The 15,288-nt window shown below is 54.8% G+C and overlaps 1 protein-coding gene across 1 annotated transcript in view; it reads left to right on the top strand.

Annotated features, from left to right (window-relative positions):
- The window catches only part of TMEM132D (transmembrane protein 132D), a 312,508-nt gene that overhangs the window by 270,833 nt on the left and 26,387 nt on the right, over positions 1–15,288 (top strand). The window contains exon 5 of the mRNA XM_004690639.2: positions 5,954–6,097. Coding sequence (XP_004690696.1) covers positions 5,954–6,097 — 144 coding nt within the window. The remainder of the gene's footprint in view (positions 1–5,953; positions 6,098–15,288) is intronic.

The raw sequence follows: 15,288 nt of genomic DNA, 5'->3' as shown, positions 1-15,288 counted from the left end.
CGGAAAGACTGCATTTCCCTGTGAGCACCAAGCTGCGGCCGGCCCAGGGCTCCTCGTCTTAACACACCTGCCCCAGGTGGGCACGCACACACCTCCATGCCCTCAGCTGAGCTGATCATAACAGGTGTGCCCTCAGTCGCCCATCTGGCAGCATTAAGTCAAAAGATGGTGCTGAAGCCCGGGTTGACAGTGCCCCTGCCAGACACTGTCCCCACCTGCTCCTGGCCAGTGCGGCACGTGTCTCTGTCCAGCTTCCTGGCGTCCTGGACCCTCTGGCTCCAACCATTAGGTCTCCTGGGCCATTCCACTTCCCACATGGAGCAAAAGCACAGTGGTGGCCCCCATGGAGTGACTGGTCAAGGTGGCGGCGGGTCCCCTCACTGGGCTGTGAGCTGGGCGTGTTGTGCGGAGGCCCTGTGCCCACACCCCTCTGAAGGAGGCTCCACGGGACCTGAGGCTCTGATGAGGCCCAGCGGGCAGCGGAGTCCCAGGGTGGAGAGATGGTGTCTGAGAGTAGCCAGCACTGTGGGCAGGGGCAGGCTGGAACCTCCAGGCATCTTTGTTACCCTGACCCCAGAGCACAGGGACCCTGAGAGGCCAGGGAGCAGCTGGGTGGGAGGCCCGGTGAGGGCTGGAGGGGCACTGACCTCAAGTGATCTGGTCAGCAGCAGTGTCACCGGAGACCATCTGCAGCAGCAGCAGCACCAGCTGCCCAAGGGCACTGGTTGAGGAGCAGGCCTGGGGGGACCGGACACCCTCTGGGACTCCCTCGAGACTCCCTGGGCAGAGGGTATCGGAGAGGCTGGCCCAGGCCTGGGCTGAGCTGGGGCTGGACGTGCCAAACTATGGCTGTCCCAGCTGTCCAGGCTCCACCCCAGGGTGGGACCTCCCCAGCTACATTGCCCCGCAAGCATCCCCAAAACAGGCATATGAAGGCCCAGGGACGGGCACAACAAAGGACAGCGTCCTGCACCGCCCAGCCCTGCACAGCCCGGGGCGCCACCGGTCATGTCCCAGACGTCCTGCCTTCCAGAATAATCTTAACCGCATCCCCATCACACTAATTAGTGTAGACTGAAGACACGCAAATTCCTTTTTACATTAGCCTAAGAAAAACGTAATTAAGAAGTCCTCCAGTGGAAGAAAGGAGAGCGCAGGAGCGCCCAGGGCCCAGCTACAGATGGCTTTGGACTTAGCACTGTTTGGGATTAACCACACCACGGAGTCTTCATTAGCAGGGATAATCAAGGCCTGGCTCCCAGCCCCACCAGTGAGTCTGGCTGAAACCCCCGAGGCTTGCAGGTCAGAATAACTCCCCTCCTGCTGGCTGGGCCGGTCTCCCGGGCTGCTGTTACACGCAGCCTCTCCGTCCACCCGGCTCATCTGACGGCGTGCGAGCTGTGCTTTGATGTTCCTTAATTCTGTATGTCCTTTCCGTACAGACGGAATTAATTCCTAAGTCCCGTGTACCGTCAAACCCACAGGCTTCTCATGGCCTCCGAGAAGTCTTGCTTTGACAATTTGACATGCATTTTCCTGCAGTGACAGAGAAAGGGCTGACAGACACTTTAGTTAAAGGCTACAGGCAAGGACTCCCTGCTTTCAAAGAGCAAATACTTTATGATATCAACAGACATAAATTAAATATTCATGCCGAGTTTCATGGAACTGTTGTTGGGAGACTGTAAACGAAGCTCAGAGAGTAAAGTTTCTTATGAAAACCCGCATCCCCTGGACTGGGCGTGTGTGTGAGCAGGTTGCTCTGACTGTCCGGCTCTTCTCACCAGGAGAGGGGTCTCACTGGACCTGGCACTTCGGGCCCAGGGCATCTGAGAGCAACATTGTGAATGAAGCCGGCTTGCCCTGTGTCCTGGGTGTTTTTGACCCATTTGAGCAGTTGGACTCAGCAGGGTTCAGATCCGGCTCTGGAAGCTTCTAAGAGAGGGGTCCTGAGGCTGCCGGACATGTGATGTGAAGCGATGGACCCTGAAATAGAGAGAGGTCACCGCTCCAAGCCCACTGAGGGAGAATCTAGATCTGATTTTTTTCAAGAAACACCAGAAATGCAGCTTTCTGGCCCTCTCAGTTTTCAGGTCCTGTGTTCAACTGAAAAGGATTTGGTCTCTGCAGTTCTGCCAAGACCTCTCCATGGGCTGGACAGGGTCCAGAACCCTGGTCTACAAACTCTGATTTGAACAGCAGAGGAAGAATTGACTCTGCACAACTGCAGCCCCCAAACTGCGTGTGGTGGGTGGATGGACATGATTCAGCGTGGGCAGAACAAGGCACGGCTGGGTCCGGGGTGGGGCCTCGATGCTCCTGGGGCTGCGGCCAGCCACACAAGGCCACTCGGGGGCCAAGGAATGCGTGGACAGGAAGGGGTGAGAGGCAGGAGGGAGATGCCGCCAGACTTGCTCTTTACAGGCGATAGGAATGTTCCAGGGTACACGGAGTTCACGGGTGCACCTAGCACTGAGTGTGCTCAAAGCACGCCCACGCCATACTGTGCACACGTGGGCCATGCTATGGCTTCTCACTGGTCATGCACATGGCCGCCGCCCCGCGAAGCCACAGGCCGGGGGCAGCCCTTTCAGAAAACTCAACAACCTATAAAACTGGGGAGTACACCCTCCCCCGGGGCCACTGGGAACAGCCCCCCGAAAGCAACGTCCTACTTCTGAAAAATCTAGGTCAGCACATCCTCTGCTTTGCCTCGGGGCGCCTGCCTCGTGTCCACCCAGCCTGCCTCCCAGCAGCCCTCGGTTGCCAGACACTTCGCCCCTCTCCCGGGAGCTGGTGTCGGGGACATCCAGCCACAGCTTCCAGTGGAAACGGGGAACATGGTGCTTTCCTTGCGTCCTTGGAAATTTCGCTTTCAAAACACCAAGTTTAGAGTGAGATTGGCTTAAAGCCTTCAACTGGCTAATCTGCCTTTGTCTGATGGCGTCCACTGTGAGGGGCACAGCTAGTCTGGGCCGAGTCCATCCAGCCCTGGCTGCTGCAGGTGGGGGCGCCTGCTGGCAGGGGTGCCCAAAGCCTTTGCCATTTTGCTCAGTTGGCATCTCCTACTCCAAGTCACATCGTTAATAAAATCCATACTTGACCACGTCCTCTGGGTGTCGAGAACACCTGGAGGATTGGCCAAATGACTTCTGGAATTTAGACAGCAGCAAGGCAGTATCAGGCCTGGGTCCCCCACAGGCCTGCGTCTCTCCCGGAGGGGATTTCAGTAAAGCTGCCTAATCAGCTTAAGGAGTTAATTAAACAGCTGTCACTTAGCTTCTTAATTCTGGAACTTGATGCTAGATAAGATTGGAAATTAGTTATGCAAAACTAGGGTGTGCTTTCATGATAGTGGGAGATTTCTTCATGGTGTGGAGTAAATGGGGCTATTCCCAACTGCAGGGTGCAGGGTAACCCAGAGAGGAAAACGGGGCCTAGGAAACCCTGGCCTCCCGGGGGGCACTGACCACTAGGCAGACCCCCCGTTGTCCAAAAGAGGTTCTGTCGGAGACGACCATCACCTGGGCATGGCTGTCCCCCATCAGAGCCGCCTGTTAACGCGCTTTGCTCCGACTCCTCAGAGATCTTTTCGAGTCTCGAGCCAAGTGTGACAATCAGATTTCATGTGCACATGTTAACTCTCAGCTCAAGGAAATTCAGCAAACATGCAAAGCTAGGTCTGTGTTTCAAGTGGGCCACACTTAGGGGCTGGGGCTGCCTGGCTTTGATCAGGCGGGTGGGGTTCACCAGGTCACCGCCCTCACCCCCAGGCCAGGTAGATGTCAGCACTGTGACACCACCGGGTTGCTCATCCTCAGCCAGGTGTGGTGCTGCTGCTGCAGACAGGGGAGCCCCCCTGAGGCTCTGCAGCCCTCAGGAGCCGGGAGGGGAGCACTGGCAGGTCCTGCATCTGTACCTGCACCACCCTGGGGGCTGAGCGAGTCACCGTCCTCCCCGTCTCCTCTCCTGCTCCTCCCTCTTTTTCCTTTTGTTGATTGGCCTGATTCACCTTAGTCATTGCATGCATACAACATTGCTGTTGCTGAGACTACTGAAGAGTAGGTGAGTGAGGGAGGAGATTTCACTTTCCCCAGTGGGTAAGGAAGATGTGTGTCTGCCGTGGAATACTACACAGCTCTAGAAAAGATGAGGTGTCGCCAGCACCACGTGGGAGGCAGAGGAGAACTGCTGAGCAAGATGAGTCAGAAAAGGAAATGCCACGTCAGCTCACTCAGGTGTGGAGGATAAAGAAACGAGACACAGGAGCAGACAGAACTCAAGCAAGCCCTGGAGGCACCTGGAGGACCGTATGCGTGAGGTCTGGATCTGCACCCCTGAATTACATCAGTGTGGCAAGCCAGTGTCGCCACAATAAAGTAAATCCGTTTTTTAAGACACGGCTGCCTTACGAGATATTCGGCCGCCACGCCCTCGCCTGCCATGTGTGGTGAGCTCTGTGGACCTGCACACTGTCCAGCCCAGCTCGCCCAGTCCAGGTGACCTGCCCAGAGGAGCACAGAGGGGCAGAGCAGGGAGACGGCCCCTGTGGCATTTTGTGGGAATCCTGTTCACAAATGTATTTATAACAAGGCTGTGTGACCACAGCTATTTTAGCCCCACATGAGAGGGGGCAGCACCCCGCATTCCACTTGTGCCCGTGGGCTTGGGAGCAGCCTCCTGGTGGAGGCGGGAGGCTCCTACCTTGTCAAGAGGGTTTGAGGTGTGACATTGAGCGGCCTGCCGCCCCCGTGGAAGAATGAGTCCATTTCTCTGGGTACTGCAGCTAAGAGGCTCTAATCCCCCTTCACACAACACAACCTGGATCTGCACCCCTGAATCACATCAGTGTGGCAAGCCAGTGTCGCCACAATAAAGTAAATCCGTTTTTTAAGACACAGCTGCCTTACCAGAGATTCGGCCGCCACGCCCTCACCTGCCATGTATGGTGAGCTCTGTGGACCTGCTCACCGCCCGGCAGAGCAGTGGGTTCAGGTGTGCTGACCTCCCCCATGTTGGCTGGGCCGACTGTGCCCGCTTGCAAGAAGACACTCTCAGGCTATGTATGGGGATGCCACATTACGGCTAATGAGATGTAGGACTTCTCTGGTCTTTGCCTGGCTCAGCTTTCCTGTCGCAGGCAGCATAAATAAGGCCCTTGCAGTGCAGGGGAGGGGCTGGCAGAGCGGAGCTTGGCCAAACAACCACAGAGAAGGAAGGGTGATGAGCCATTATTCTGTTTGTGAGGCGGCTGAGCTTTGCTGGGAAATGAAAGGAAGTGATTTGAGAAATCAGCCACCGTTGGGAGTCACACTGAGGAAAGGCCAGGGGAGGCCTCCACACTGACTTGGGCTGGGCCTGCCAAACCCCGTGCAGCAGCAGCCTGGGCCCCCACCAGGAGAAGGCAGGCCAGCCAGAGAGTACATATAGGAAATGGCAGGCTTTCACACTTGAGCAGTCTGGTTCCACTTGGGGTGTAATCTGGAATTCAGTGAATACTGTTTGGAATTAGGGAGTAATGCTGTGTATTAGAAAAATCAGCTTAGATTGCGGTAATAAGTAGCCCAGGACCTCATCACCTCATGTCTCCTGCTGCTGCCTGTCCTGTGAGGTTGATAGAACGCTCCTCTCCACACAGTGACTCAGGGAACCAGGCCCCACCATCTTCTACTTACTCATCTGTCACACACAGCCTTGTAGGTCACAGGAACAATCTGCCAGGCAGCTTTCCAGACACCTGCCATCCTGGCTGGGAGGGCATGGATTACTGCAACCTCCAGCCCACAGGAGAAGGGAAGTTCCCAAGGAAATGGATGCTCTGAAGTAAGAGGAGCAGGAGCAGACAAACCCTAAAGCTTGCCTTTCCAGACGCACTCAGAAGTACTCTGGCTCCATAGGTCCCTCAAACCCTGTTTGCTGAACAGTTTGTGATGAGGTTGTGTTTGTATTTCAGGAGGCAGAAATCCTGAACACGGCCATCCTCACGGGGAAGACGGTGGCTGTGCCGGTGAAGGTGGTGTCGGTGGAGGAGGATGGCACAGTGACCGACCTGCCGAGGGCAGTGGAGTGCAGGTCGTCAGATGAAGATGTCATCAAGGTGAGTTGGCACCCCTCTGTCCCTCAAGGCTGCCTGGAGCTGGGCCCTTGGGCTTGATACCCCTGACCTTGGAGGGACCCCAGCCTTCCCAGCATCCTCCACTGTCGGGAGGTGGTGGGTGTGGTACGGCCACCCACATGAAGGCTGCTCTGTGGGAGCCACCATGCTTTCTCGGTGGATTTCATAGCTCCTGTGCTGGTGGAAGATCGACAGGGTATAAAGTGTGCAGATACCCAAGCTGTGATTTACAGCACCCACAAAAGTTCCCAGGGGTGTAGAGTGGCTCTATGAACCCATGACATTCTGTGACTCTCCCCTTCCTCCTGTCCTTTTTTACTTTCTGCAAATTGAACACAAATCTGGGACCCTCTGGATTTGCTCTGCCAGTCAGGTGGGGGGCAACTCCCCATCTTCAGGGGGACACGGGTCTGCCACCCACTGTCCCACCAGCTGCCAGAGCCCGGGAAAGAACTTCAGGATGCCCAGAGGGCACTCAAGGTGCAGCCCCACACCCTGGAGGCTCTAGGAAGCACCAGCTACAGGTCCCTCTGGTTCTGGCCCGGATTGTGGGCCCCTGGCTCTGACGGGAGCCCTCAGGGCTTTCCACCTCAGCAAGCAGGAGGCCGTGCTCCCCCATGTGCTCAGTCTTGTTGGAGACAGGTGGACGCACGCCAGGGCACAGTAACTACCTTCAGTTTGCTGGGAGAAGAGACAGACATGGGGACAGCTGGGCTGAGACATGGTCACATAACACTGCAGCACCCGATGTTCCAGAATCTTCTCTGTTAGCATGTGGAAACTATTCTTCCGCTACTCAGGCCAGTATCCTGGCTCACCCTGGACTCCTCTCTCCCTCTCTCCCCATGTTCAAACCCTGAAAATCCTGTTCATGAAGCCTCCAAAATGTGCAAACCCCCTCCACCCACATCACCCCTCTGGAAGGGTGGTCTGGGTCTGCTGTTAACGGAAGGGGCTGGTGGGAGATGACCCACTCAGCACAGGCTCACGTGTGCCTTTAGTGACTGGAGTTTGGCCAGGCAGAGCCATGGAGTTTTGTAGGTTGGGTGCCTTCCATGACTTTTCAACTTCCAATGTTTTTGACTGAGGTTGGGTTTGTCAGGAGGTGGCCCGTAGCAAAAAGAGACAGATCTGAACTTAAGTCTGTAGAGATTCCAGTTTGCAGCAGTTTGCACGCGGCCTGATGTTGTCTGGTTCACACAGCGCCTACGGAGCCCCAGCCCCTCCGGGTAGGCTCTGCCTCAGCGCTCATCTGCCCTTCTGAGTTCAGCAACCTGGTTTTCTCTAGCAAGATCCCCTGCACCTTGACACTAAACCTGGCCAATGTAAACAGTATGGTGCCCCCAGTTTCCATAGGCTGTGAGCACAGGCTGGCTGATCCCAGTGGGCACCCTGCGAACACCATCGCTGACTCACAAGTACAGGTGGAGAAGAATTTTCTTCCCCTTTTCTCCAAATCGTTGGGAGGGTCCACTGGGGCCTGGGGCTCACCTTGGGGGAGGGCTTGTTGGGAGCCACTCAGACACGGTGTCCCTCCTGTCCACTTGGGGCAGTGGGCTTCCCAGCCCCTACCCAGTGGGCTCCTTTCCCACAGAGCAGTGACCAAGTGCTGTCAGGATAGCAATGCCCACTGAGGCCTGGATGACCGGCATGATCTGGGGCCTGTGACCCCACCCTTGGAGATGCAGGGGAGCGCTGGCCACCAGCCCCAAGCTGCACGCAGATGCACGGCCGAGCCTGCACTGTCTGAGGCACAGCTGCTGCCCAACCACTGGTGTCTGCTCAGTCCCGTGTCCTTGAAAGTCTTGGAGAAGGGGCAGCCAGGGGCTCATGGAGGAGGGTCTTACCACCCCACCTGCACAGGCTCCTGGGGGCCTCTCGGGGCAGGGTCTGCCTGGGGTCCCAGTTTCACTTCTATTGACTTTCTCTACTGCCCCAGCTAGCCTAAGTGTCCTCCCGCCCTCCACACCCTCCTCTCAGAAAACCTCCTCTACTGGAAAACTGCTCCCATGGTAACAGCAGGTTGCCCTGCACCTCACAATTGAGCTGGGTGCTGGGTGGAATGGTGGGGCCCTTGGGATGCTTAGGACCCATCCTTGGGACACATCAAGTGGCCAGGACAGGAGTCTACCCACCACTTAAGTCACAAACAATGTCCCTGGCTGAAGAGTACAGTGTGGGTCTCACTGTGGGGCTCCACCTGCCCACAAGCAATTCAGGACTGGGTGGAAGAATGTGGGCCTTCTAGACCCTCTGTAAGATGTGCTCTCTCATGGCACCCACCGAGGCAGACACCTTCCACCCAGGCAGCATCATCACCCAGGCAGACCTCACCGGTGAGGACAGACCTCACCAGTTGCCAGCATACCCTCCCATTGAGCTCAGATATTGACCTGGCCATCTTTTTCCATTTGGTCAATCCCAGGTATCAGAGATGAAACCTCTGTCATTCGAGACTAGGAATGAGCCATGTCGCCACTCCATGCCACCTCACCTACAGAGAATTTACAGAAAGGCTCATAGAACCCATTAGACCAGGGACAAGCCCAGATAGACAGCAGAGTCAGATGATGACAGGGAACAGTGGGGTATAAGGCCACCACTGCAGCCCACCTGGCCAGCCCCTGGTGGTAAGAACATGTACGTAGGAGCTAGGCCACCTGGCCAAGTTGCCCGGGTTTAAATCCTGGCTCTGGGACTTGTTTCTGAGAATCAGGGTAGACACTTAGGCCCTCTGTCCCTCAGGCTCTTCATTATAAAGTGGATGTAGCATTCAAAGGACACACTCTGATTCTGCGTTATGTTGGGAAAGTCGTGTTAGAATTGTGTTTAGCCACTCGTATATTCATTTTGTAAGTGGAAACACTACCCCTCTTCCCCCCATCTGAGAGGAGAACACAAAGAGCAGAAATAAGAACAAGGTGGGAGAAGGGGCCAGCGAACTGGGTCTCCTGAAGGAGGAAATGTGACAGCTTCTTAGGATTCGCTGCAGCTGCAATGAAGCCATAGGCAGGGCCCCTCGGCAGACACTGAGCAGGCAGCAAGTCTGACCAGAGGCTGGCAAACTGTTCCTCCACAGCTTTTCAGACCCAATTGACAGAAGTCAGACTTTAGAAGTCAGACAATAGACAGGTCAGAAAAGCTTCAATTTAAAAGGTTTTCAAGAGTAATTTTCTCTCCAGGTGAATTTTACCTTTCTGTTGCCCTTAACTCTTAGGTAAGATGTGACTATAGAGATTAGAGCATTGTTACTCTGGGCTATTTATATGAGGACTCACCTGACAGAGCTGGAGAAACTCTGGACTGGGTTACACATGTGACTCGTCTCTGTCCCCCATCTTAACAGAGGCCTGGGACACCACTGTAAATTGGTAATTATTTGTTGTATGAATTACATGTTGAATGAATAGCCACACAATCCCAGATTTGTATTAATCATTGATACACAACTAAGGAGGTATGTAGCATCAGGTCTTTCAATTCCTTTCTATATTTCCATTTCAACTGACTCTGTTAACACACTTAATTTGTATGTAATGCTTAGTAGAACTGGATTTTGGATGTATCGCTTGCTGATTATTCAGAGGGATAAGCTAGACACTCATTGTGGGACAAAGGTTTGTTGGTGGGCACCACCTGGTGGTAGCATCCCTAATTGCAGGCATAGTCCCTTCCAGGATTTAACTTGCCTGTAAGGGTGAACTTTGCTAATTTGCTTCCATTTCTGTGATAGAGGTTATTTATTTGAAGTGTAGTTCCGTTACATGAAGAAGGAAAGCACACCAACAACAGGCACATTAAGGCATGATATTACATGTCATGCATCATTTTAAATCCTCGAAACACTCAGGTAAACACTCTGTATCATGTACAGGATTCCTATAACTTACATTGGCTGTGCGTTGTTTTTCTGAGACCCAGCATCAGAAATGATTTGCATGATGATTTAGGAGTCAGACCTCCATGGGAGTGAAAATGAAGCTTGTGGTTGCCAACCAGAACATTGCATGGAAAGGTCCCTGTACGAACAGCCCACCTGCTGCTATTCAAAGACCAGTTTGTATCAGGAACTCTCCTTCGTGAAGATAGTGGTGGATAATTAGTTCCAACCCAGCAGCATTCCTGTCTTCTGCTTCTGCAGAGTTAAAATTAATTAGGGGATAAATCGATGACAAAAATGTGCACGGAGAACCCAAACTAGTGATTATACTTAACCAAAAGGGAGCTTCTTGTTACTTGACTTTCAGGGCTTGGCACAGAGCGTTTCTAGTTCATAAGAGCTTGACACAGTCTTGATTTTAATTTTAGGGTAAGTTACAGAAGCTTCTGCTCTCTTTCCCCCAGAGGTATATAATCTTTGATCTAGAAGAGAAAGAAAGTACTGGAAGGTATATTAAGGGTTTATGACCAAGATGAAAAGGAAGCTTAGGGACCTCCCAGTAAACCTGGCAAGGATAGATTTCTTACTGTGAAGTGACAGCACAGTGTTAAAGGTCATCCACATGGCCTGCCAGTGCATTGGGGACCCCCTCTTTGTACCCTCAAACATCTGAGCAATCTTTCTCAAGACAAACCCAGGGGGAGGGCGAGTCCAGAGATTTACCCCAGGCAAGGGTCCTGCAGCCCAGCACACAGCCCAGGGCAGTGAAGCATGGGGAAGCCCCGCTCAAATGTCGGTGAGGCCCCAGGGAGATTTGGAGCCAACCCTGAAGTGCAGATGCTGATGTGTGTCTTGACAGAAGAAGATAAAGGCATTAGAGACTATTATGTTGACTCTGGTGTAAAATTCAAAACTCAATTCACACTATAACATTGTAACTAGTCTAAGGAAGAGTCCAGTACAGACATAAATCATACTACAAATGTTTATTGACCATCTGATGAGTACAAGGTGTTGGCATTCAATGCTGCACAGAACCCTGGCCACGGGGTCCCTGGAGAAAAGGCGGGAATAGAGGTGTTTGTATGTGACACAAATAACACATGAAAAATCTATGTCCTGGGTCTTTCTCCCATAACTGTGACTTCAAATACATGTATATAGTTTTCTTAGTAGAGAAATAAAGTCAGTATCTCCACCTATATTATGTCCCATACAACATGTATATGTGTAGGTGTCTGTGTGTGCACATATATATTCACAGAGAAAGGCATACACTATTCGTCCTACCCATAGAATTCCACAGTTTCCTCCATAGAGTGGGGATAGGCAATCTGTATCTCTGAGTCTTAAGCAGCTGTCCTGTTACAGAGCAACACACGTGTTACATACATGTGCCTAAGACATGATCGCTCCCTTCATGAGGCCCTTCCAGCTCTGTAAGCCCAGGATCCTCAGGACTCTGGCCTGTCCTGCCGCAACCTGTCCTCCCCCTCAGTGTGTGGCCATGTGTGGAGACTGACCTTGGCTGTCATTTCAGAGAAGATGCATGAATCGCGTGGACACATGCGTCACTGGCCAACAGAGGCCTTCGGCAGGCCCAGATTGGCAGGTGGAGCTGGGGACCCTGGCAGCAGCTTCACCACTGCTCAGGCCAGAGCTGACGCCAGCCGCTGCCCCAGTGAGAGCAAAGTGGGGAGGAGAGGGGAACCACAGGACCGTGGAAGCTGGAATAACAAAATGACAACGACTCAAAGTGGCTAAGCAAAATGACCGTTAATAATCCTCAAAGAGGCTAATAGCATACCTGCTTTCATATTTCATCAGATTTAACTCACCATCGATTTCCACATTGATCTCAGACACTTGCCCAGGAGAAGCCGCAGGGAGCTCCATGGCTGAGATTGTTCCCATGCCTGGGCCAAAGTGCCTCCAGGGCCAGGCTGGGGGCGAGGGACATAGCGCCTTCAGCCACCTGCTGGCTGTGAGTGAGCTAGAGGGAAGTGACCTTAGTGTGGGCTCCCTCCTGCGTGTCAGCTCACTGGGCTTGCTCTGGGATTTCTCCGTGGTGGTGGGAAACACACACGCTCTTGCTTTGTGCGGGCTTCTCCCGTCTGGGGTGAGGAAATGGGAGAGAAAAATGGGCCAGAGTACTGTAACTTCCCACCCCCGTGCACCCTGTGATGCCCCCACGTGCCCTGTGACCCCCATGAGCCCTGTGACACCCTCTGGGACCCATGATCCCCCCATGTGCTCTGTGACGCCCCCGTGCGCCCAGTGGGCCCCTCCTTTCCCTCTCCCCAGCCTGGTGCATCTGCCGCCAGTGGGTGGCTGGGTTTCCGCGCTCATCGTGATGGCCGGCCCCTGGCCAGCTCTCAGGCACGTGGATCCTTCACACCCAGCTCTGCCTCCTCAGCGGCCCTGGCCGCACCCCCTGAGTGCCCCGCCTCTCGGTGCTGTGCTCCCTACCCTCACCCATGCCCCGCCTCTCGGGGGCGGCTCCCCGCCCTCCTCCAGTCTCTGCCTGGAGCGGTCACCTCTCCTTCGCCTGCAGGCAGCTGGCTCCGGCGAGAGGTCCCCATAAGTCAAGGTGACACACGCGTTGGGGGTCTTTGGTCACAGGAAGAGGTGGCACTGGGGTACATGAAGGGGGGCCGGGAGAGCTCCCTGGCAAGGGCTAGAAGGGGCGTGGCTTCGGGAGGGGGTGTGCGCGCAGCCTCTGGGGTCGGTGGTCCCTGGGGCACGGTGTCACCACAACGTGGCTTCTCGTGTGGCGCCAGAATGTGTGTCCACTGTGGTCTGTTTGTCGTGGCTAGACTATCTGAGCACCGGGCCGGGCTGGCGTCCGCCTTCATCTCCGCGGGATGCCCGAGCCCCGCCAACGCTGCCCAGCTAGGAGCACCCAAGTGCTGCGAGTTGTCCTCTGGGGAACCCCACCCTTGTTTGCAAACTGAGAGGCTGCAGAGTTTCTCTGGGTTAGAGCCCATCTTCATCCACCTGCCATGAGCAGGGCAGGGGCGTGGGAGGGCGGTTACCACAGCAACCACGCAGAGGGCAGTGCCCTAGCGTCCCCTGCGGGCTGGAGGTCCGGTCAGGCCGTTCCTGCGACTGCGGCTGAGCGCCCTTCCCAGGGCCACTTGGCGGTGCGACCGGAGGGTTTGCTCCTGTGTGTGTGTGCTGGCAAGGCTGGGGAGTTGGGCCCCTGGGCAGCCCCCCAAGCTGGCAGTGGGCTTGTTCAGAGGGCCTTGGAGAGCCCCAGGAGGATGGAGGGGACAGTGGCTCCCAAGCTCCAATTGTCCTGGCCAAAGCTTGTCCCCAGGGCCAGGTGGGAGGCAGAAGGGCCCCTGTGGAAGCCCAGTTGTAGGGAGCCTGGGAGCTAGGGGGTGAGGGCTCTGCTGTAGGGCCTCCCGGTGTGCACCCCACTACTAGGCACTTGGGGGTCCATCTGCAGGTGAAGAAATGCAGGCCATGGAGAGTGCTGGCTCAGAAGCGTGGGGAGCCCCCAGCAGCAGAGATGACGGCATCAAAGGGGCTGGTAGGGGTGGTGCTGAGGAGTCACCCCTGAAACCAAGACAGGGGCTGGGCAGAGAGAAGGGACTGAGGTCCCTGGGAGGAGACTGAGTGGATGGTGGGTGTCGGAGGCAGAGGCTCAGAGCAGAGTCCATGGCCGCACCCTAGCCCTGGCTGGCCAGACCCATCACCGTCAGCACCCAGACAGCAGGGGACCCGGCCCATGGGGCATGGGGGGGCAGGGAGCGAGGGGGCAGGGTAGCAGCAGTTGGTGACCCTGGGCTCCAGTGCCCATGCAGGGAATCCCCCACCCCATACGGCAGCAGGTACTGCCACAAGGGAGGTTTCTGAGAAGAGTGGCGGAGGGCAGCAGGCAGTGCCAGTTCCGTGCTCAAGACTCTGGAGCAGGCCCTCTGAGCAGCGACCTGCCATTTAATGAGGTCTTTGAGGAGAGATGACCCCAGGCAGGACTTAGATGGAACACGGGGGACGGAGGCCCCCAAGCGTGTAGTCTGGGGAGGCGGCATGTCCCACATCCACTCACATCCTATTTCAAGGGAATAATGCACAGATTTTTCTAGATGGCAGAAACACCCTTTCATGTTCATGGGGTCTATGCTCATTTTACTTTAAAGAGACTTTTTTTTTTTTCCTTTTCCTGATTGGCCTCTCATTTACATGGTACTATAATTTGGGGGGCATAGCTGCACCCTCCAATGTGCAGGGGCCTCATTCACCTCCACCAAAGTCCAGTGTCACAACCTGCCCCCCGAACAGCCCCCCTACCTGGGAGCCAGACCCGGCGTCACGGGTCTGTCATTTGCGGCTGTTTCCTTTGGGGACTGACCGTCCTCTCGCGGGTCAGCCCACGGCCGCTCTTTCCCGTTCTGACCCACGTCACGCAGCATCGTCCCTCGAGACCCGCCCATTCTGTCCCCACAGGCACCATTTGGTCTTTTCAATAGCTGAATGGGTCCCCATGGCCTGTCTATGCCTCACTGTCTCTGTCTAGCCGTCCGTGACGGGAGCCGGGGACCCTGCAGCTCGGCTGCGGTGAGCCCAGGACACACAAACATATTTTTGTGTTGGTGTTTTCAAATTCTTGGGGTAAATACCAGCAGAGGTATTGTCGCATCATATGGTAATCAGCATATATTTATTTTGATTTTTATTAAAATAACATATGTCTGGTACATCCAACTGCGATTTCCTGGATATTCTTCATGGGAACCAGAATACGTTTGAAAAGTAGTTAAAGGAAGATGTAAAGAAGCATATTGGTAAATACCATCCAGCTGTCACATGGGCAGCGAACAGTAAGGTTCATGCCCTAGCAACAGGCAAACTGTGCGTCCGCCAGGACTTCACGAAGCAGAGGGATGGGTGACCCCTCCCAGTGCACATGGGTGGGCCTCTTGTGGAAGCTTGCGAAGGCTCTGTGTGTGTGGTTGAATATACTGCCCCCCCCCAGGAGTGGCCATCAGGAGTCCACAGCATGACTCGTGACCCTCAGAAGGAGGTGGCCACAGGTGTCACATCTGACTACACATACGCACAACGTCACCAAGGAGCAGCATCCTCCACACAGCTGGGATAGCTAAAAGGCCAACAGTTCAGGTTACTGCTTCAAAGGAGGTTTACAACCCGAGCCTGTTTTTAAGTGACTTTAATACAGTTTCAGAGTGCACCCACGCCCCATGCCTCCCTGACACCCACATCTCCCTGACGTCCCATGCAACTCCGCCAGCCTCATTCTACTCCAAATAGTGTACCTCTGCGTTTC

This window comes from Condylura cristata, unplaced genomic scaffold (assembly GCF_000260355.1).
Source record: "Condylura cristata isolate star-nosed mole 26May11 unplaced genomic scaffold, ConCri1.0 scaffold00029, whole genome shotgun sequence".
NCBI lineage: Eukaryota > Metazoa > Chordata > Mammalia > Eulipotyphla > Talpidae > Condylura > Condylura cristata.
The sequence above is the reverse complement of the archived record's forward strand: the minus strand, read 5'-3'. Positions and strand labels throughout refer to the sequence as shown.